At 37.9% G+C, this 22,213-nt stretch overlaps 1 protein-coding gene and 1 long non-coding RNA gene across 5 annotated transcripts; one reads left to right on the top strand and one right to left on the bottom strand.

Moving 5' to 3' along the window:
- Nucleotides 1-1,414: 1,414 nt before the first annotated feature.
- On the bottom strand, nt 1,415-22,169 carry ABHD18 (abhydrolase domain containing 18). 4 transcript variants are annotated; one of them, XM_015861286.1, is made up of 14 exons: nt 22,045-22,166; nt 19,919-20,050; nt 19,089-19,197; nt 16,123-16,207; nt 15,048-15,148; nt 13,184-13,262; nt 13,019-13,103; nt 12,284-12,311; nt 10,422-10,560; nt 8,361-8,450; nt 7,626-7,727; nt 6,610-6,982; nt 4,917-5,079; nt 1,415-4,125 (listed from the first exon to the last, which is right to left on the bottom strand). In XM_015861286.1, exons 3-14 carry the CDS (start codon nt 19,178-19,180, stop codon nt 4,074-4,076), a joined length of 1,389 nt encoding a protein of 462 aa, XP_015716772.1. In that variant the 5' UTR covers nt 19,181-19,197; nt 19,919-20,050; nt 22,045-22,166; the 3' UTR covers nt 1,415-4,073. The 4 variants fall into 4 exon arrangements, with proteins under 4 accessions (XP_015716772.1, XP_015716773.1, XP_015716774.1 ...); XM_015861287.2 differs by lacking the exon at nt 22,045-22,166 and adding an exon at nt 21,777-21,994 and having other exon boundaries at nt 3,724-4,125; XM_015861288.1 differs by lacking the exons at nt 10,422-10,560; nt 12,284-12,311; nt 13,019-13,103 and having other exon boundaries at nt 3,724-4,125; nt 22,045-22,169.
- On the top strand, nt 2,211-7,634 carry LOC107313226. Its single transcript, XR_001554870.2, has 2 exons — nt 2,211-2,321; nt 7,398-7,634. It is a non-coding gene; the product is annotated as an uncharacterized LOC107313226 (long non-coding RNA).
- Nucleotides 22,170-22,213: the final 44 nt, after the last annotated feature.

The following is a 22,213-nucleotide window of genomic DNA, read 5'->3' as shown; positions in this document are numbered from 1 at the left end:
ACTGGCACCTGAAGACCAGGGAAAAGCATTAAGCCGGTTAAGAGGAGGAGGAAAGCTGGGCCAGGGAGCAGTAATGTGGTAGCATTACAGAATAGCATTTTACTCATGTCATGGTTTTGCATGGGGAATGGCATGCCTGCATGACATTATATACAAACTTTCCTTCAACACTGTGTAACTTATCATTACAGCCAAGCTGACACAGAACCTGACAACTTAAGATAAAGAAAGCTCTCTGCCCCACCAACTGTAATTACAATCAACATGTATATAAAAATATATATATACATATATAACTGACACAAGACAAATTAAACATATTAATAAAAACATGCAGAGGCCCCAAATGTTAGTGATTCCCAAGCAAAAATACCACGCTAAGAATCTTCACTTTATTATAAAACCTACTATTTAAAGAGAATCCATTTAGATAGCATTCTAGTAAGACTAGGCTCCAATTTTTGGAGCCAAGGTGTCTTTTTGCCACTTAAGGGTGTTGTTGACTTACACGAGTAACACAACACAAATGATTTATCCTTACTACAACACAAGCTGAATGGTCACTTTTCAGGGCATGCTCTTTGGACTTCAGAAGAAAAATTACAGAAGGCTCCATTTGACACTGATTAGACACATTTCAGAGCTTTTCCTTCCACCTGCAAAGCCTATTTCCCACTCCATCTGTCCCCCTGACATTTTGTCAATCTTAGCATGCTGAGGTGTTACAGGAGCCTTCACTTTTTAGCCAGCGTAGCTGAACACTGCAACACGATTGTGTCTTGGTTCCTGGGTACAGCTGGCAGACTGCAGTTGGACTGTGACTGCTCCAGTTCCACAGAACGAGCCACAACAGTTTTCCAGTGTTTTATTTTTCTTTGTATATAAACATCAGCAAGCTTCAGAGATGCAAGGCCAGTAACACGCACTGCTATCTGTTCAAAGCAGCCTTTCAGCTTGAGGGTGATATTCTCATCTGTCGGAGGGACTACTAATGTGATGAAACCTCCTCCTTTCCCTCCTCAAACAAGACTCCACCAGCGCAACACTGCCTGCCCCCCAAACACATGGGAGAGCAACCATCAGCAATCACTTCTGCACAATTCTACAATACGTTCTGAGCGTGTTACAGCACAGCATACCCTTATTTGGAGCACAGGAACAAGCAAGAAAAAGTTCAGTGAACCCATGGAGAAGCCTAAAATTAGACTCACAATGGTATCTTAATTAGCTGATAGGAGCTGAATGTAGAACAACATGAAAGCAGTTACATTGTTTATTATGTTAAGCCTTTATCTTGTACTGTAGATTAACTACTCTTCTTATGCTACAGTGCTAGAGGGAATATTCAGGAATTACAGGGTGACAGTGAGAGTCACTGAATTGGTGTTGACAAAGGAAAAGAACCCCACACAACTGTTCTGGAGGATTTTTATTGAAAAACTAAACACTGAAAAATGATCGAGGTCAATTTTACAGGGAGCTTAAGATGTGCAGAATGGCTGACCTGCCACTGGGATTTATTGCAGGAACCTTATTCCAGTATTTTTCTCAAGCAGTTTCTGGATTAAAAATCACATTCTCACTTAACATCAGAAATGGTTTGCTAATAAGACTTCCTCAGGACTTACAGAGTTTACTTTTAAAAGCCAATTTTCCTAAGATTAAAACATTGATACAGCAATATTCCCTCCTTCACAGAGCAGCTAATGGCCTCCTGTGTCTGCTAACTGGCAGACGTGAACCACAGGCATAATTTCTCTCCTTCCCCCCCCCTTTTTTTTATTAACCTGAGAAATTCTTTAAATGTTTCTTACTGTACTCTCTTATTTGGCAACACTGCATTAGTTACATAGCAAAGTGTGATTCTCAATTGTTGGAGACCAGCCCTTGACTACTTTCAAAAGTCTTTCTCAGAAACAGGATTTACATTCATACATCTCTACTTGATTGCATAGTATGCCCTTTTGGAAAGTTCAGCTCATTAATAACATCATCAGAACACTAACCTCAGGATGCCAAGTTCCCATCAGTGGTGTAATTCCTAGTAACGGGCACTTCAGAAATATTTATGCTGGCATGTTTCATTTGTAGTGTAGAGAGCTTGACTTTTTTATGCTTATTTTTTATGCTTATAAAATAATCTTTTTTCTCTTCCGTTTATCCATGCCCTGTCCCTTGCCACCAGTTACCTCTCTTTCTTTCACAGCTGCAATAGAAGCAGGACAAAGCACATAAATTCATTTAAATGTGGCCATCCACGGAGATGTAAAAGATTTGGTGAACAGCTGTCAGCCTTCTTATAAAACACCCTTAGTTGACAGGTGAGTTAGTATCAATGTAAAACCCATAAAACTCTCAGTTTATTATTCAAGTATTTAATTTTAAAATTCAGAGCTTACATATATCATTCCCAGTCTTCCAAAGTTCAGTATTTTAAGGTTTTGAAACATGCTGGTCACTTCACACTCGCCCCCAACACACATAAAATATTAATAGAAATGATGATAAAACACTTGCAACAAACAATTTAACTTCCAACAGAATATCACTTGTTTTCAGTTTTCAGTGCACTTCCATGTTAATTGCCTTTGGTTTTCACAAACTGTTGCATTAGTTTTATCTCAGCTTATCTGACCAGTAATACTACCAGTTATCAGCTCTGTCTGCCAGACTGAAATTCAAGATAATACGCTGGAACAAATAGAGCTTTGATTACTTCATGCACTATTAAAAACCATCACGGTAACCATGGAAATCAATAAAGTGTATGATTTGAAAGGTACATACATGATGTATCTCAAGAAATCCCTGGATTTTTCTGTTCGTTTCTGTGTGACTTCAGCCATAACTGTACTAAAATTAATATTGAAGTGTTTTTGCTTTCAACTTCCCCGGAAAATGGCTTTAAAAGAACAATGCATTACCACTATACGAAGATACAGACAGCTACCACATAGAGCTGATTTGTGATGACCTGTAATTTTACTTTAATTTGTTGGCATTTTTGATCCCAAGAGAAGCAGCAACAGATGGGATTTACTTAAATGTGTTCCTAACCCTACATCAGTTTAAAAACTTCTTCAATACAAGAAGCTAACGTGACTGTTTTGATAACCCTTAATCTCACATATGCTCTTAACACTCTTCAATATTATAATGTGTTTTTGCGTGTCAGCACTGAGTGCATTTTAAAAAGACCCCTGCTTTTAAGGAGATGTTTATAGCACCATATAATCTGTTGATTTAACTGCTTAGAATCAGATTCTTTCTGCCACTGTTTATCAAGAAAAGTTATCACACTGTTATTCCCTTTAGCAATTTTTTTTAAAAATCTACTAGAAAAACTTCATTCTCCAATTGAATGCATGTTAAAAAATCAATTACTGGACACTCCATGTAGAGTTATTCCAGCTCTGTAAAAACATGAGTCTTCTGGAATGGCACCATTTAACAGCAGAAAAATCTAATGGATGCAGTGAATTAAAATGTCTCTCTCACCTTTTGTTCAGTTTTTAAAAGCTTTTTGCCAAGATTTAATTCTGCCTCATTCACTGTAGTTCATTTTCAATTCATAATAAGAGAAAAATCAGTGACAAACACAAGAGGCAGAACGCTGGCCAAGGCATATTAAAATGCAGAAGGAATAGCAAGTGACAAGGAAGCAAGAGGAAAACATGGTAGCTGGAACAAACTGTAAATACACTAAACATAAGACAATATCTTAGCCCTATGGCAAATTTTATATTCTATCAATATGTTGTTTTCAACAGTACACAGTTAAGAATTTACTCAGAATTGATACATAATGCAATAAAGTATGGAGTACATGAACCATTTGTGCACTAACAAAGGCTACTGTAGCTCTTCACAGGTAAAGCTGAAGCATATCAAAATGGCGCTTGGTTGAAAGGAAAGTAATATTGGGACGTGACCGTTTTTTATATTCATTACCTACAACATTCAAAGTAACCAACCATCTACTACTTAACACTGCAAGAGGCTTGTTTTTCCAATGACGAGTTCCAATAACCAGAAATACGAATGAGATCAGTTTGAATCCATGATGAAGACTGTTAAACAGCATATTTCTGAAGAAAGCGGTCAAACGCATCGTAAATCGCTTGCCTAAAGCAGAAAGAAACAAGTTAATTGTAGATCACTTGTATAACTTGGGAAAGGATAGAAAAAAATGTCTATTTCCATTTATTTCAAAATTAAACATATCATCACAACTTGAATATAGCATTCAGTAAAAATATGGTGAGATATAAATGAAGGAAAAAGAATACTTCCATCTAGTAATATGTCTCAGGAGTTAGCCAGACTATTTACCACCTTTCACAGGAATATAAGCTTTAGTTGATGAGGAGTTTTGTACTAAATGTGTCAGGAAGTATGTCAGATGTGCAACACTAATTATTTTTGAGGGTGATGCTTTCTGTACTGACTGACTTCTGTAACTGACTCTAAAAAGTCGACACCTAGTACTATTAAGGCAAGACTTCATGTGAGTACTACTCATCTGCAATCAAGCTTATGTTTTCTGGTCCTCAACTATTTACTCACAAAAGACAACACCTGCAAAAAAGGCAACATCTGTGCGATACAATGTAAGAGGTCACTGCTCAGAAGATACTTTCTAGTGTCCAGGGAACAAATGATTAACTAGAGGAAAGCAAGAGTGGTAATGATGACTAGTGCCAAAGGCTTAGTGAGCGATTTGAGATACGTTACACATCATCTTCACTCATAGAATAGAATGATGACATTCTCTAGGATTCAACCATTTGATCTCACAAGCAGTATTTGGTATTTATTGCTTTAATTACAGACTCATTTGTTAGAAGGAAAGTGATATGCCTCACAAGTATGATTTTAAGCTTTCAAATATTTTTATTACTTCCTGTCTGCCTTACCTAAAGAGTCCTTGTTTGAAGAGGTAGGCACTGACATGACCTCCATTCAGATACCTGATTTCACATCCGGGCCAGATTTCTTGAAGACTGCGCACTCCAGTTCGAGGAATATATGCATCCTCCTTAGCTTGCACAACTATGATTAAACTGGGGTCAACTGGAACTAAAGAAAAACAACTCAAAATGGAATTCATCTAAAACTAGAAAATGATAGAAATACTTTAGCTGAAGATTTCTGCTACAATATGCTCCCAATCGCTAAAAAAATAAAAGTAATCTTTAGTCTAATGATATTTTTTAATGCCTCCAGCAATATCTAATTTTGGATGCTACAGTAGTAGAAAACTGTCTTTCTCCTTAATGACAAAACTATGCAGGTCAGTTCCAAGAGATTCCCCTGCAGGGAGAAGAACTGGAAGATATCTGAAATTCAGTAGAGTGGATGCTTATGTTATTTTTTCCTCAGAGAGAGAAAAAAAAATTTGATATTAGAAGTCAGAGATCACAGATCCTCTTAAGTTTCAAGAAAGGTCAGTGTTTTAGCTAAGTGACACCTGGATAAATGATTAAATATAAAAGAATGTCTGTAATTAGAACAAAGTTTTAATTTTTCTTTTTTTTTTTTCCTTTTTTTTTTCCAAGTCTACAGGAATAGCTTCTGAAGTTTTAGAGAAAAAACTATTGCCACATGTCACAAAACACAGCAGTGATCTGTGACATTTTCCAGGTCAAAGCATCTGTTCTAGAGTAAAAAAAGAAATATTTATTTATTTAAAAAACTAGGTACTTTTGGCAGAGAGGCACATAATACCAGAATTAAAAACTGAGATGGCACAGGGTCTCAGAATCAAGATAGCTCTGTCAGAAACCGCTCTGAAGTCACAGCACTTTCTGGGACGTTTGAGTACTTGGTATATGCACAGTAGAACCATTTTGTCTTGACAGACTGTCTACAAAAGCCATTCCAAATCTTCATCTCAATTGAACTCCCTCAATCAGTACTAGGAAGATTTCAGTGCACTTGCCTACAGTGCCTGCAAGCAGACAATCAAAAATCATTTTTTCTAGACACCAAGAAATTCAGCTTCATCAGATTTAAGACTCACTGGGCTACAGTTCCCTCCATATATTGCGCTTGTCTTGGGAAATGTTATATTCACTAAACTCCATCATCCCAGAAGGACCAGGGGTTGTTGTTACTGGTCGTATTTGTTTTAAGGTATCTTCAAGTTAAGCTCTCATCTACATAGGCTACTTTCTGCCTGAAGTCAATACAAGGTTTCTGCCCAATTAGATTTAATTTAATCTGCATGAAAAACCTTACTATCAGGATACAGCAGATTAATCAGATCTAGATATTAGTCATATCACACAGACACTTTGCTCTTTTAAATAATATGAATGTGCACTATCTCATATCTGAAAATAGCCACAGCACTGCACAAAAAAAAAAAAGAGCACAGATACAGAAAGGCAAATTTTCAACTAGCTTTATCATCAGTTGGTTGTTAAGAAACAAACTAATTGCCAGCAAATTGAGTGTTAGATAGATAGATTTTACAGAACAACACTCTGAATGCTTTCATATTCCATCCAAAGTGACAGCAGGTTTGTCCAATTACAGAATACCTTTCTTTGCATATTATTCTAATTCAGTTTTCTCAACTTCACATTGAAACAAATAAATACATACCTGAGAAGTTAGCTACATGAGTACATTCATCCATCACTCCTTTCATGAACATTAACGATTCCCTCTGTAAAGTGTCACTCTTTGTTCTATTATTTATCCTATGTCCCTGTTGGACGGTTAAGTTTTTATTGCTACTGGTTGAAAATGTTTGATCTGTGCACTGAATTTTAGGAGCATCTTGCATTAAGAGTCTTTCCGATGAGGCACTTAGAGTACTTCTACTCGTGGTAAAGCTGTGGACGGCTTCTTTAGACTCAGTCTTGTTTGATGGATCGAAGCTGAACATTCTGGAAGTCACATCTATGTCCTCCAAACTATCCACGTTGTCAGGAAAGTTTTTAACAAAATCTTGTCCCATCTTGAAAGAATCTGTCTGAACAAAGACAAGTCATTTATTAAGGGACTCCTTTACATCAGCTGGTTAACGCCACTCTTCAAATCAACACAGTATTCATTAAAAAGGAGGCAGAGAGCAATGCTTGCAGTACTTGTTATTTGCAGTCTACATGTCACACCGTGAATTAAATCCCAATCACCATAGCCTTTGGTATTTTATTTGTCAGCTCAAGAAAGTACTTACATGTAGTAATACATAATGCAAACATTTGTCTCCTTTTAATTCCACATTAAACTCTGAATTCATGACCGCAGATCAGCAAGCTTACATTTCTCAGCAAATAAATCATAAAAGCTATTGCTTTTTTTCAGATCCACGTTTCTCAAAATAGCAGTAATGTCTTTTTGAAAAAGTAACCAAAAGTTAACGATATTTTTTTTTTTTTCCACAGATGGGAAGGAAAACAGGCAATAGCAAGATGTTTCAGGCTACCGGCTTTCCAGATTACAAAGCCATTTACTGGGATGAATAATCCATGTTTCCCATGTTTTGACTGAATACATTTAACGTCGTGGATTGCATTAACTTTGTAGTAAAAGATATACTTAACATGTATTATTCAACTAAAATATTAGGCACATGTAAACGTTTGCAAATAGTGAAAATAAACTATACTTACTCCACAGTATTCAAGCATTTGAATGATTTCTTCTTCGTAAACAGTTTGTGTATAATATTGTTTCTCAAGCTCTCTCCAGTTCACTGCCTTACTCAACACACCCTGAGGTTATAAACACAAGTGTATAGTACACAAGCAAGAGACGAAGACTATTCTAAAGTAATGATATGCAGAGAAAATTGATTTGCTTCTGGGATTTGTTTTTTTCCAGTGCAGTTCTGGCTTAAGTTTCCAGACAACCCTTGGAATTACTGGAAGGATTTAAGCATGCATAGTAAGCAAACACACAGGACATGGAAATACATTCATCCTTAAAAAAAATAAAATAAAAACCACACATTTAGACTGAACTAAGCCAGAGATCACTGTGAATATTGATTTTTAAATCAATTACCCTGGCAGAAATAGCAAAAACAGTTACAACATTATCATCCAGCTATTTAAGCCAGGCACATTTTCCATTTCCTTCCTCACCCTTCGAAATTCAAATAAGGTCTCCAATCACTGTGTCACAAATCAGCCCTTGCCCTTCATTTAGGGCATGACCCAGTGAAGAAGCTCAATGCTACCTTCTCATCACTTTGTATATCCTAAGTTTTTTGCCATTAGTTACTAATAAAGGCCAAAGGGCGATGAAATGCCTAACTGAGAAGGTGAACGTAGCCAAACCAAACATTTTACCCCATGTATCCGATTACATATCAGTATATTAATATAAAAAGATCGGTCAGTTACCGTAGTAAAGACTGCAGAAGCAGTTGACCATGAAAGACACGGAATCAATGGCAATGGTTTAGGCCAATTCGTCACTGCCAGGGAAGCCATCTAGAATCAAACACAGTTATTATATACTTTAATACTAAATTCATAATATTTTTGAAGGTATTTTAAGAACTCTCTCCTCTCCGATTTACTTGTTTATACAGCATTAAATGAGAAGTACCAAAGCAGTTAAGGACTGTGGTAATTGGATATACTTCTACCTCTTTAGAATTCAGAAGGTTCAGCATGCTCTTCAGTGATTTCCCCAGTAACAAATATTGTTGTGGATAGGACTAATTTCACAGATGAAGGGGTTGATAACTACAAGAATTCTGAATGGGATATTTGTTCTTACAGTTTAGTTATTTAAAACAATGACAAACTTCATACAGCCTTCTCAGCAGGCACTTGCAAGCTTATTTCAAAGCAAAATTAAAGCAGTCTAAAATGTTACACTTCTGAATTTGTATTCTAGAAACAAAACATAGATGAGAAGTAATTCAGTATGTTAAGAGATCTGTTTTCCTGCCCTCCAAAAATGAAATCATTATATTTAAATCAGTGCCCAAGACACATTTTGGTAACTATTCTCATTACACCAGAGATATCGGAGAAAAGAAGCTCAACATTCAAAAACAACAAGCGAATGCTTTCTTATGTTGTGTGCTCTAGCCAACTTTATCTTACTGCCCTAAACAGTGTAAAATCCATCCTACAAAATATCCCATGGTTGTATAAGTCTACTTAATAGAACGTCTAGGACAAACAAGTTATAATTTTATTCAACTTATTTTTAATAATAAAAAGGGACAGAAGCATCACATAGATACGTTACAACAGTCAGAAAGCCAGATGTCTTTGTACTTAGTTTCAGCTCTCCCCAAAATTAGAACTGAACTATTTCCTTTCAAAATACAAAGTTACAAGTTACAAAATACATTCTAAAGACTGTTCTAAATTTAAGTTAGGATGAGTCAAAAATGTATCTTTCTGGATTAATGAAAAATATTCCAAAAGAGTTTCTGAGCTTACTTTCTCCAGTCTTGCCACTTGCTATACTCATGCTGCATATGACAACTGGTACAGCACTCCATCACTCCTATAGCTTTCACGTAGAAGCCTACCTAGTGGCCTGTAGCTAGTGGTGGGCACATCAGTATAACAGTTACAACCCAGCTTATAAATAAGGCAGGGGAGGCATGTTTAACACAAAAGTTGTCTCATTGGGATGATATTTATGTGAACATCAGGTATTTTATACACACATGACACTTAGAGTCATAAAATCATGCTTAGGAGGAAAATAATTTTCAGTAGACACTATCATTACCATTATCTACTTAGTTCTTGACAAGAAATAAACAGAAGAGGATTAGCAAAATGTAAGCCTATTGTTTTATTTGGCTTTTTATATATGTATCTCAGAGCAACATGCATCTGTGGAGACAAGAGCAGTAATACCATCTGTTAGGATTTCTAGCACCTTCCTATGAATACACTGCTGTTTGAGTTGGAAAATGTACAGTCACACATAAAACTTTACCTACCGCACTCCAGAAATCCTCTCTAATTAATATCAGAGATGAGGAAAAAAGTGGAGAACAGACCCAACACCAAAGGTCATGTAAGTTATGGTACCTCTGTAGACAGAATGCATTTCACTCAATGCATTCAAGAAAAAGTTTAAGAAGAATGGAGGAAAGGAGATTAAACAAATGATCAACATGGATCTTCTTTCAAAAAAGATTTTTTCCCCAGTGGGAAAAAGAAAAACAACTACGAGAGAAGATATTCATATGAAGCCTCAGAGAAGATGGCTGATGAAGGCCCCTATGATTTGTCAGTATTTATCAAGGACTGGACTAAGTCAGCATTATTGAGCATGAGAATTGATGACAATTTTTCTCATGACTCTAAATGTTCACTTTAAAGCACTTCAGAGAGGAACACTACAAAACAAATTATTGCCACGTGCTAAACGATCAAATGAGAAGCTTAAAAAAAAATTACTAAACAGGAAATATAAAAGCTTACATGTCCTCCCATGGATATTCCAGTCATCCCTAGCGGTCCATAGCCTTCTCTTTCTAGCCAGTGCAAAAGAGCTGCCGATTCTAGAACAAGAGCTCCTCCCATCACAAACAGGTCCGAGACATTTTTTAAACATGACCGCCTTTTCTCCCCAGAAAAGGAAAAGACAGGATTTATTTTCCAAGATTAGATTTTGACAACTGTCATCATTCTATACACAGTTATGCAAAGCCTCATCACATTCCCAGAGAATTTTGGATCTTAACTCCTGCTGATTCAACAGAAGCAGCAAAATCTGTCACTTTTTCTAAACAAGGACTAGGAACAGACACCTGCTAAGCTTCTAACATCACTCACCACCACCTGGTCGTTTAGAAACAAGTATTAGCAACTTTAGAATCTCATTAGCAGTAATCTTCTGTGCTGCCAAGTTATAATGGATATTTTGGAAATAGAGCAGTTCAATCCTAGACATATACTATCTTAAATGCAGAAAAAAAAATCCTCTTTTTCCTCCTCTTATTTACCTGTTTCATATCACTGAAAAATTGCACACAACATTTGAAGAGCAATCAGTATGCCAGCTTTGGAAGAACTCAGCACTGTCATTGCACGACTCAAATAGTAAAGTGGGAAGTTTGTCACAGTACTGAGAATTTCATGTAGCACACTCTAAAGCGTCAAAATAGAAGAAACAAAAAGGAGAAAGCTATTCAGCTGAACCATCAAAGGAACTCTCAAAAAGCAAAAGTATTTTACAGAGCAATTAACATACCTCTAATGAGGAGAAATATACTGTGCTAGTCACAGGAGAAACAGGCGTAGTTGCTGCAGACCAGTATTTACAGACTAACATCATTCTTTCTGACAGCTTTGTCATGAAAGATTCATCAGCCCTCCATAGCTGCTGTATTTACTAAGCACTGTCACTACTGCACTAACTAAAAACACTGCTGCTGCTTTGTAAACTTGTATCAAAGATTGACAGTTATCGCTTGGGGTATTTGACTGAGCACTTGCCTTTCAGAGAATCCTTGTCTACATCATTCATATACTAAGCTGTCAAGCTAGGACAATAGAAAAAGGAGTTAGAAATATCCTCACCAAATTACTTTTCTGCATCAATTACATAACTACAAGGAAAAAAAAACAACAAGCCTTGACCTATTCCAGCACACACACTCTCATCCCTTTCCTATAATCTTGTAAGTCTAAACACAGTAATATATATATTTTAAAAAATAAGTGTTTTTCCTATTAAAAAAGTAGTTTTATGACAATCAGCTGGCAATTATGTGTTTTGCGTTTACTTTTTAAAAAGTGGTTCTTGTGTGAAAATAAAGTTCTGCACCTGCTTCGAAAATAAACTTAAAAAACATTTCTGGAGTTAAAATTTTCTCAGTACTGACTATTGCATACTTTGAACAGGCTAACAGACAAGCAATATCAAGATTCTTTGCGTCTTACTGTGATTCTTCTGAAATATCTATGTAAAAAAAAAAAAAAGCTACAAAAACATCAAGATAAGCTATATGAACAAAGATAACTCGTATTTGATTGAAATAATTGCGGCATGCAGACACATACAGTAGCTGGTCAGGACAACAAACTGTTACTGCTGGCATTCACACTCATCTCATTCTCACACTGCAAAGCCATCTTATGCAAACATTCCCAGTCACAGTGATCTCTTAACACAAACAGAAGCAAAGCAGCCCAGCAAAGGCTGATGATTTTAAGTTAACGGGATGTTTGGGTTTTACTTTTCTCAACAAGCTCACTAAGTTTATATTAATTTGAGCCTCCTGAGGGGGAGGGGGAAAAAAAAGTTGTATTTTGAAAAAACTGTATTTTGTAATACTCACATCTGATCCTTAGGTTTTCTGCAGCCATGTAGAAGTCTCAAGTTAAAGAAAGTAAGAATTGTCTACGTAAAAACTGGCAATTAAAATAAAAAACAAATCACATACGTAAATAGCACACCAATTATTTAAAATTTGGAATTTAAATTCCAAATTTTTCACTAGAACTAAATGACATTCCATACAATTTAATTATGTAATTTATAACATTAGGTTTTACTTCTATCAGGTATGTGGGTGTAAAGAAAAGTATAAGCTGAGATTCTATTTAATGAAACGAGGTAACATTGTTACAAAAGTTGCTGATGAGTCGATGAAAACCTTTTAATTCTAAAAACAGACCTCAAATGCCAAGATTAAGTTTTTCAAAAGTGTGTGAAGCTCTAAAGGGTGTCATCTGAAAATGGAAAGCAAAGGAAATAATCTTCTTTTCCATCATTAATACACCCAGAAGTCAGGCAGTAAGATGCAGAATGAATGCACAGTTTTCACTCTGCCATGACTACACTAATCAATCACATTAGTAACCTTGATAATGAATGTGAAAATAGATTAACGCCAGAACTTTTGCTCTGATGACAACACTAAGAAGATGTAGGAGATGTTTTCAGAGAAATCAGAACATGTAACAGTAGCATGTTTTACTGTGTTCCACCTTGTGACCCATTCAGTGGGCTCCTACCCTGTGGAGAAAGCACTGAGAACCACCTAAGAATCCTATTTTCCACAAAAGGATATAATAGGGATTTTCAAGCAATAGGGAAGCCATACAGGCTTCCTTAATCATTGGACGAGCCATTAATGTGCGTCTCCTCCAGAAGTGCTGAAGTTAAGATGCATAAGCATAATAAGATAAAATCCAAATATTTGTTTTCTCACTAATTCATTTTACATTTTACTTACGTGATCCCCAGTGCCTGCTAAATGAATGCACACAGGTCTGTGCTTGCTGTTCCATCTTCTGGGTATTATGAACTGAAACCTATGAGAAACAAACATTACAGTCAAGTAAGAGTATCTGTTGCTTCACATAAGTAAGCTTAAAAAACAAACAAAGAAAAGCCAACATGCTCTGTGACACACTCAGGCAAATTGTTGATACGGCTGTATCATTTTTCATAAACACATCCAGCAAAGAAAGGAATCCAAAAGTATGACAGTATAAATTCCAGGCACCAAAAGGAGTCAAGAGGAAAGATCATGCTCCTAAAACAGACCACTACCTCATCATCACAATTCAAATTTTGCAGAGTGGAGAAGTGGAACTTCAGATAAAGAGCTGCCTGAACATAATTTATTGCCTAGCTCTCCTAGGCAATATTGCTGTTTTTCTCCTGAGGGCACAATGGCTGAAACTGAAGAATAAGATGAGCAAACTGTTTATGTTAAAATGAAATATAAATAGCTTTAAAAACCCACAAACATGAAATAATTTTATACGCCCAACATTTAATGCCTTCTGCTGCTACACAAGTTAGTTACAGTAAAGGTATTGGGAGAAAAAAAATAAATCATTTCTAAGGCAGTAATATTTTCTCCACAAGATGGAGTACAAACCTACAACAGAATTACATTCAGGAGAAGAAAAAAAATAACAACAACAAAAAAGTGACGCATGACAATCCTAAGGGAATTTTCAAAACTCTAACAGTTCTGCTCAATGCAATAGTGTAACAGAACCTCACTGTGTAAAAGAACACATAAAGCAGGCAGCATACCAGATTTTCAGCTATGGAACTAATCTGGGAGACCTGAACTTGTACGTTCAGCCTTTAAGATAGTAAACAAAACTTGGTGGAAAAAAAAAAAACACACAAAAGACTGTCATGAAAGTGTTCACTTTGAGCTAAAAATCACACTCTCCCATTCTCAACTCCAAGGCAGCATTAATGTCAAAATAGCAAAAAACAATCTAATATGTTGACTATTACAGATCATAAAGCTTTCTGAATGGGTACTTGGTTGTTTTTGGGTTTTTTTGGCTTAGCAAGAGAAGAAGTGTGACAGATTCTTTTGCTGCAATTAAATGCACTTATTTCTGTACACAGACTATTTTTTAATGGAACGTGAACAGTTCCTTCAAATACAATATAAGGAGTTTATTTTATATAAACCACTTTTATATTGCTCTGTGTAAAACAAACAGCTCTTGTTCAAGCTCTAGTAACCTTGATTTCCAGCATTATCTTTGTTTGGAAAACAAACACATTCCATCATTTCAGGCAATACGATTTCTACACTCAAAAACCAACCAACCCCACAAGACTTCAGAATCAAAGCAGAGCCAGGTAATCCCAGGTTTTAACTTTTCTTGCTGTGGCTTAAGCTTTTTATAAAGAGTTACGTGATTCACTTTCAGCTAAGATTAGACTTAAGAGTTTTCCACTTTATTCCTAGTAATAACAGAAGCTCTCTTCCAGTCATAGATAAATGCATAATTACACCAAAACTTCTATCTCTTGTAATGCTCACTTTTTTCCTGGCTTCAGAACATAATCAATCAATCTTGCTCAAATATGACTGTACACTTAGGAATAAAGCACCCTACCAAATTAAGTTATCCACACAGATTAAACTATCACACAAACAAGGTTATTTGCATCTTTGAGGTCAAAACACATTCTGACAAGTTAGCTGGAAAAAAAAAAGGCAGTTTATTTTGCAGGTAATTGGTACAGTGCTACATTGGCTTTACGGTAAAACTACTGGTGTATCATTTCTCTCCATTACTAGCTTCAGAAAGAAAATACCACTTGGTTTCTCCTACCTGGCTACAAGAGACTCAACAGGCAGGATACCCGGAACATAATGAGCTAAAGGGGAAATGAAGTGCCCCTCAAGGATTTTACAGTCTGATTGTTCCTCAACCTGCAGAGGGAATGACACATATCTATCAACACAGCCAAATATGTTCATTTTTCCTTACAAATGACCTATTAAAGAATCAAGCAATAAGCTTAAGCTGTGCCGCTGTAATAGAATATACTTCAATAATAATATACCATGTTTTGAACCTTTTTTGAGCTTCAGCAATTAAAATCTGATGCTCCCCACTCCCAGTTATTGAATGACTGAGAAAAAAAATGAAAATTTATCTGCACAACCAATACTTGAATCTTCCAGCTTACTTCAATTCTATTAGTGACAAATGTGACCATCCAGTCTCCTGTCCCTTCTTACCAAGCTTTGCTTTTCTGCCATTGCCTCCTAATTCTCCTCACAGTGGCTTTAAATGTTTAATCTCACTTTAATGGTGAAAGCATTTAGCTTGCCACAGAACTGATCTCTAGTGTATTTATTTGACTTTAGAGCTATTGGCTTTTTCTGACCCCCTTCTTCACAGTTCCTCAATTGAGAAGTCCTCAGGGCAAGGATTACTTACATCTGCATTTTGCTTGAAAGCATAGAGCCTACTTTCTCTAACCAGCCTGAAAATTCACACTACATTTGTTTTGCCACTGCAGTATTATTAGATCCTTCACAGAAAAATTCTAGTATCCTTTTCTTGATAAGGGAGCAACAGGGACTACACATGAAGTTATTTAGTGAGTATCATCAGGGTGTGTTTATCATCCTATGTACGCATAGTCCCTAAATACATACGCTTAGTCCCTAAATCAAGTTCCCAGATGCCAGTCCCTGCAGCAAAACATCCCATAACAACATCATGAAAATACAGATTCATATGTATTAAATTCAATACTTCTATTCTTTACAATCAGCCTGGAAAGGACTACGTTTATTCATATATATATATATATATATATATATATATAGTATTTATTTATATTTACCACTAGGCAAATAAGTTTAGTTAAACTGTATCCCTTGCATTTACATACCTTGTCAATAAAAACTGGGTAATCCTTTGAAACCAGTGTCTGGCATTTTTCCCTGTTTCCAATAATCTTTCTGAATTCAAATATTCTGTTGAGCAGAAACAAGTAAAGAAAAGATTCGATTTTTAGTCTGTATTTATATACATACATACCTATATATAGAAAAATACTAAACTGCATTTACAGATCAGTCAGTCACACTACACTGGCATAGGTCTGTAAGAACATTTCTAAGTTAAAAAAAGAAAAGAAAGAAAATATTCACATATATTGCTAGAGCTTACACAGCTTTTAAATAGTATTTTAAGCCTGATATGTAAAAAACTGATGTCATTTTTTAGAGCTAAATTAAGACACTGGAACCCCTACTCTTACATACCCTTAGGGAAATATGGACAGAAAGGATAAAAGGTAAAACTGCCCACATCAAACTGTCAATGGCTCAAGATGTAATTGCCACAAGTCACTAGCCATATTCAGTGAATTTCAGAAATGACACAAACTGGAGCATGAGGTTGATAGCTGGATACTTATCAAAACCACCTGGATAAGCTGGAAGAACAAGTCAACAAACACCCTAAAGCTCAACTGTCCAACTGCCAAGCGTTGCACCCAGTCCTATGCAATAAGCTAGGAACCACCCAGCTAGGCAGCAGCTCTGCAGGAAAGAGCATGCAGCTTCTGGTACAAGTTTGCAGCATGGCTTTGCAGTTCTGCAGACCACTGGTATCCCCTCAGCACTCAGCAAACAGGCAGAGAGTCAAAGAAAGAGACCTACTCAGCACTCATGAAATCACATCTGGAATACTGAACCCAGTTTTGGGACCACTGTCCTTAGGACATGCTGACGTACCTCAGAGTTGAGCACACAGTAAGTATGAAAAAAAAAATACTGAAGAAACTGTATGAGCATGCATTGCCTGGGGAAGGCTTAGGGGCAAATTGAGCTGCTTTCCTCTGCTACTTACATGGGCTACAAAGTATTGCAGAAGATGAAACAAAACTCATCACAGAGGTAGAGGGTAAGAGGGCAAGAAGCAATGGTTTTGAGTTGCAACATTAAAAAATGCTGTTGAAACAATTAAATATTTTTTCACAATGGTAGTGTTTAAGCATCGATAACCTAACAACCAGGAAAAGTGAAATCTCTATCCTCAAGGGACTTCACAGTCAACACCAGGAGGTGCTGAATGACTTAGAAGAACTACAAGGCTAGCTTGGTTTTGAGTAGGGTTTGGGACAAGATATGACCTTGATATGTATCTCACAACCTTAAGTACTCTATGCTCAGAGCCACAATGTTATGTGCCACAGTTCTTACGTCTCTAAATACATGCGAAGATATCACCTGATCAAACTAAAAGAGCAGATTTGGATGGAGAGAATGGATGGAAGAATGGTACAACAGGAACAACCCATTCACCTTCCTAAAAGCAAAGAAAGCCACCACACAAAGCAATTCATCAACACAACCAAAATACCTATACTGTATACCCTGTTTTGCTTATGCAGAACATAACACTAAATACTTCTAAGAGTAAGAACACAGGTTTGAGGCATGAGTATGGAGGATGTACTAAATGCAAAGATATTTTGCTTGACACTAATTCTTCAAAAAAAGCACATACATATTTCCTCTGTAGCCTGTATAATACTAAGCCTGCTGAAAGGAAAACCTTTTACATGTTGAGGAATTGTAACTCTTGTTAATGAGCTGAGGATAAAGAATTAGGGTACAGGTCATCACACCAAAGCTGTGTTCATCTAAGTAAGATAGTGACATCAATCTCAGTTAATGCTAAGAAATCTCATAAATTATTCAAATGGGTTTTCATAGTGATTAGTTTAAAAACAAACAAACATTAAATGCTGTTTCCAGCATGATCTGCATGCTAGGGAGTGGTACTCCCTCCTCCCACTGGCTGGAGTGAGGAGTCAGCGTTCTTTCTCCTTCATCTGGGTGAAGCCAAGCTGCCTGGGAACAGCTCATCTTTCCACCCAGGTACAGCACACAGAAAATGTTGTTCTTCCTTCTTTTCAAATCAGCAGGCCCAGCAAGCCTGTCCCATGTACTGCTCACGGCTTTCTATTTCATGCAATTCCTCCAGCTCATGAAAAGGAAGAGCTGTAGCTGATACAACCATAACAACAAAGCTGCTTTATTGCTGTTTGACATTAGTGATTATCATTTGAGACCCCTTACAGCTAACAACACAACTAGTCAGAAGTTACCCCACACAGTAAGTGGAGGGAACAGATTGGGAGAAGGGCTAGTGAAACATAATTGAGTCCTCCAGCCTAAAAGTTTTCATGTAAGTTTTGTTACTAGTTTTCTTCATTGATTTTCAAATCTGTGCAAGTTAACTTCTGAAACAGAGATTTATTATTTCCTATTTGTATGCTACACATACAGAATATATTCAGCCACTTAATGTTTAAAATAAAAATAACAGTTAAGATATGCAAGTGTTTAATTTCCAGACATTATTCACAATTTGAAAAAAAACTGCAAATGTTTAAAAATTAAACAATAATTCTCTTATTTTGCAGAATCAATGAATGGCCTGGGTTGAAAGGACCACAGTGATCATCCAGTTTCAATTCCCTGTTATGTGCAGGGTCACCAACCACCAGACCAGGCTGCCCAGAGCCACATCCAGCCTGGCCTTGAATGCCTCCAGGGATGGGGCTTCCACAACCTCTCTGGGCAACCTGTTCCAGTGCGTCACCACCCTCTGTGTGAAAAACTTCCTCCTAATCTCTAACCTAAACCTCCCCGGTCTCAGTTTAAAACCATTCCCCCTTGTCCTATCACTATCCACCCTCGTAAACAGCTGTTATTTTAAAGACATCGAAGAGGAATCACAGGGGCTGGAAGGGATCTCTGGAGACCAAGTCTCCTCTTAGAAAATGAGTTTAATACAAAGGACAGATTATGCTATTATTATTATTTTTTTAAAACAAGTCACCTCTTCAGATCCTCTGGCTTTCCCCATCCTCTGATGAAGAGTTTAGTGAGGAGAAGCTTTCTGTACAAGACATCTAATTTACTTACACCCATTAGCAGCAAACTGACATCTAGAAAAAAAAAAACAGGTAAAAACAAGGCAGTTAATGGGTTAACTTGAGGGGCAAGTTCACTGCTTATTATTCTAAGTTCATTCGTAGTCTGGTACCTGTACCAACAAAAAGCCCTACCTCTCTATTACAAGGAAGTTAACCTTGATACTTAGGTATATACTAGATACTAGATACTTAGAACTGCATAAAGGCAGTTAACACAAACGTTGCCTTTGCTTTAAAAAACAATGTGTATGTATTTTTAAAGTGGAATGTAGCAGTTGGAATTTGACATGCCTAAATAAGCAGAAAGTTATCACATTATCAATGAAAAGATAACAGAAGAAGCACATGAGTTCATAGTACCAGTTCTTCAGCCAGTTCTAAGTGTATTTTACTCAGAGCAATAAGAAGAGCAGTGTTGATCTCTATCCTGTCCATATAGTGACAATGGTAAAAACTTTTCAACCTAAATGAGTTTCCATCTTGCATCTCAGAATGGAAACCTAACTCTTCCTTCAGCCCTTCCTTTCCAGTTTCCTCAACTCATTTCTCATGATTTTGAAAACAAAGCTCTCACTACCTTCAGAGAAAAAAAATAATAAAAAAAGAAACCCCACCACCAAAACCCTCCCCCCAGTATCATCTTTTTTTTACCCAGGAACTACATGAGCTCAAACACAACTAAAGCCAACAAGGTTTTAGGCCAACTCAGTCTTAATTTCAAAGCAATACTTACCGAAGTGAGCTTGGAGCCACTACCGTGCTCTTCCAATAAGGAAGGAAAACAAACAAACAAGAACAATCTGGTTTCTTGACCAGCAGGATACAGGTTATTCAACAGAAATGAGGTCCACAGTCTGCCCTACTCCTAAGACAACAAACAAAGTATAATAATCAAAGACTTGGTTAATAAGTTACCTTCATCTACCTTCTATTTTTTCCAGATGCCTCTACAGCAACAGGCCTGAATAACTTCATAATACCCCCCAAAAACGTGACTTAATTCACAAACCTGCTATCACAAATACTGTGGGAAATGGGAAGCTGTAGCTGAGCTTTGGAGGTAACCAGCAATATACTGTATATATATATATACAGTATATATATCATATATACTATATGCCAGTATATATAGAGAGAGGGGTTGGAACTTAATGATTCTTGCCATCCCTTCCAACCCAAGCCATTCTATGATTCTATGACTCTGGAGACATCCACCAACCTCCCATGTGATGTGGGGATGCAAGACAGCACCTCTTCCAGCCCCCACAGGGCACCTCTGCTGCTTGGAGCAGGGAGACAGCTTGGGATGGTCCTGACACACAGGGAGCAGCGAGGGACAGATGGCCTGAGAGGGTGTCCTGGGGGCTGGGAGGGACAGGCCTGAGAAAATACATGCAGAACAATCTGAGATGTGCTAACCCTAGAATAGCAGTAACATCCCTGCACTGCTCACCAGCAACGGTGAAAGAAGTTTGAATGAATGCTTTGAAGCCTGGCAAGGCAGCCTGGGGAGTTTTAAATTCTTTCCAAAACAAAAGCCAAATGAGAGAGGAAAATATGATGAGGAGGATTTAACCACAAGTTCAGAGGCTGGCACGAGCTCTCTGTTACAACAAGGGAGTGCCAAGGTTCCTAGGCAAATACATTATATTCAAATGGAACACTGGCTGAGACTAACAGGTTGTCTCATTCTTTATTCTACTTCATTGATTAAATGAAGTCATGTCATTCAGGATATTTCAATAAGAACGCTGCAAGATTAAACTACTCCTGGAAAGAGTGCAGAAAACACTAAAAGAACAATTCAAAGAGTGTAAAGAATGTTGTACAGAACTTCTCAGAAATACCACTGAAATAAAATAGGGCATCCCATATTTGTTTCCGGCAGTAACCAATGGGTGGGACAAAACTTCAGCCACTGCCCATCAACATCTACAGGGAAAGAGGAATAAAGATACCTCTACTGTCATAAGTGGCAAATGCTGTTGATGGGGCTAAAGATTTAATACTAGAGTTTAAGCTTGAAGAAACAATCATAGAATCATGGGATGATTTGGATTGGGAGGGAGCTTTAAGACCATGTGGTTCCAACCCCCTGCTGTAGGCAGGGACATCTCCCATAGAGCAGGTTGCTCACAGCCCCATCCAGCCCGGCCTTGAATGCTTCCAAGGAGGGGGATCAAGATCCCTCTGAAAGTCAGGTCAGCTGGAAATCACAACCTGAGGCAGATGCTGCACAGTTCTGCAGGCCAAGGGCCAGCAGCTGCACTCTGAACATACAGTTAGCACAGTGCTTACACAGGAAGCTTCACATAACTGTATTTCGAAACTGAAATTGTAACAGAGATACAGGCACGTTAATAAGTGGCCTGCTAAAATAGCCTTTCATTTTAAAAAATTATCTTTCAAAGAAAGCGACAAAACCTAGATATACTCTATCTATAAAACTGCAGGCTCGATTCATTTCTGACTTACTGCGAGCCCTCAACTTCTCCCGGCCGTATTACTTCAATAAATAAACAAAAATCTCTCTTCCAACTGACATCACGCTCCCCCCAACAGCAGAAAAACGCCTCACAGCGACGACTCACACACGAGCTGCAGAGCCCTCGCTAGACTAGATGCAGAGCAGCGCGACATAAACACAGCGGCCTAAGCCGGGAGCGCTCCGGCTGCCGGTCCCGTCCACGCGTGGAGCCCCGCGGAGGGCGGCCCAAGGCGCCCACAGGCTCAAAGTCCCCCGAGCGCCGTGCGGGAGCGGCGTTCAGCGCAGCGAGGAGGCAGCTCGGCCCGAGGCACCCGCCGCATAGAAACCGCCAGCTTCCCTCCGCCCGTCCCCTTCCCACGAAGGTCACTCACCCGACAGCTCGGCGCTGCCCGCGCTCCTCCCGCCGCCGTTGGGGCAGCGCATGAGGAGGGATGGAACGAGGCGGGGCCGGCGGAGCGCGCAGGCGCCAGGCGGGCACCCAGTGAGGCGGCTCCGCTCTGACAACGTTGGGGCCGTTGGGGCCGTTGGGGCCGTGGGGAG

This window comes from Coturnix japonica, chromosome 4 (assembly GCF_001577835.2).
Source record: "Coturnix japonica isolate 7356 chromosome 4, Coturnix japonica 2.1, whole genome shotgun sequence".
NCBI lineage: Eukaryota > Metazoa > Chordata > Aves > Galliformes > Phasianidae > Coturnix > Coturnix japonica.
This window is presented reverse-complemented; position numbering and strand designations above follow the sequence as displayed.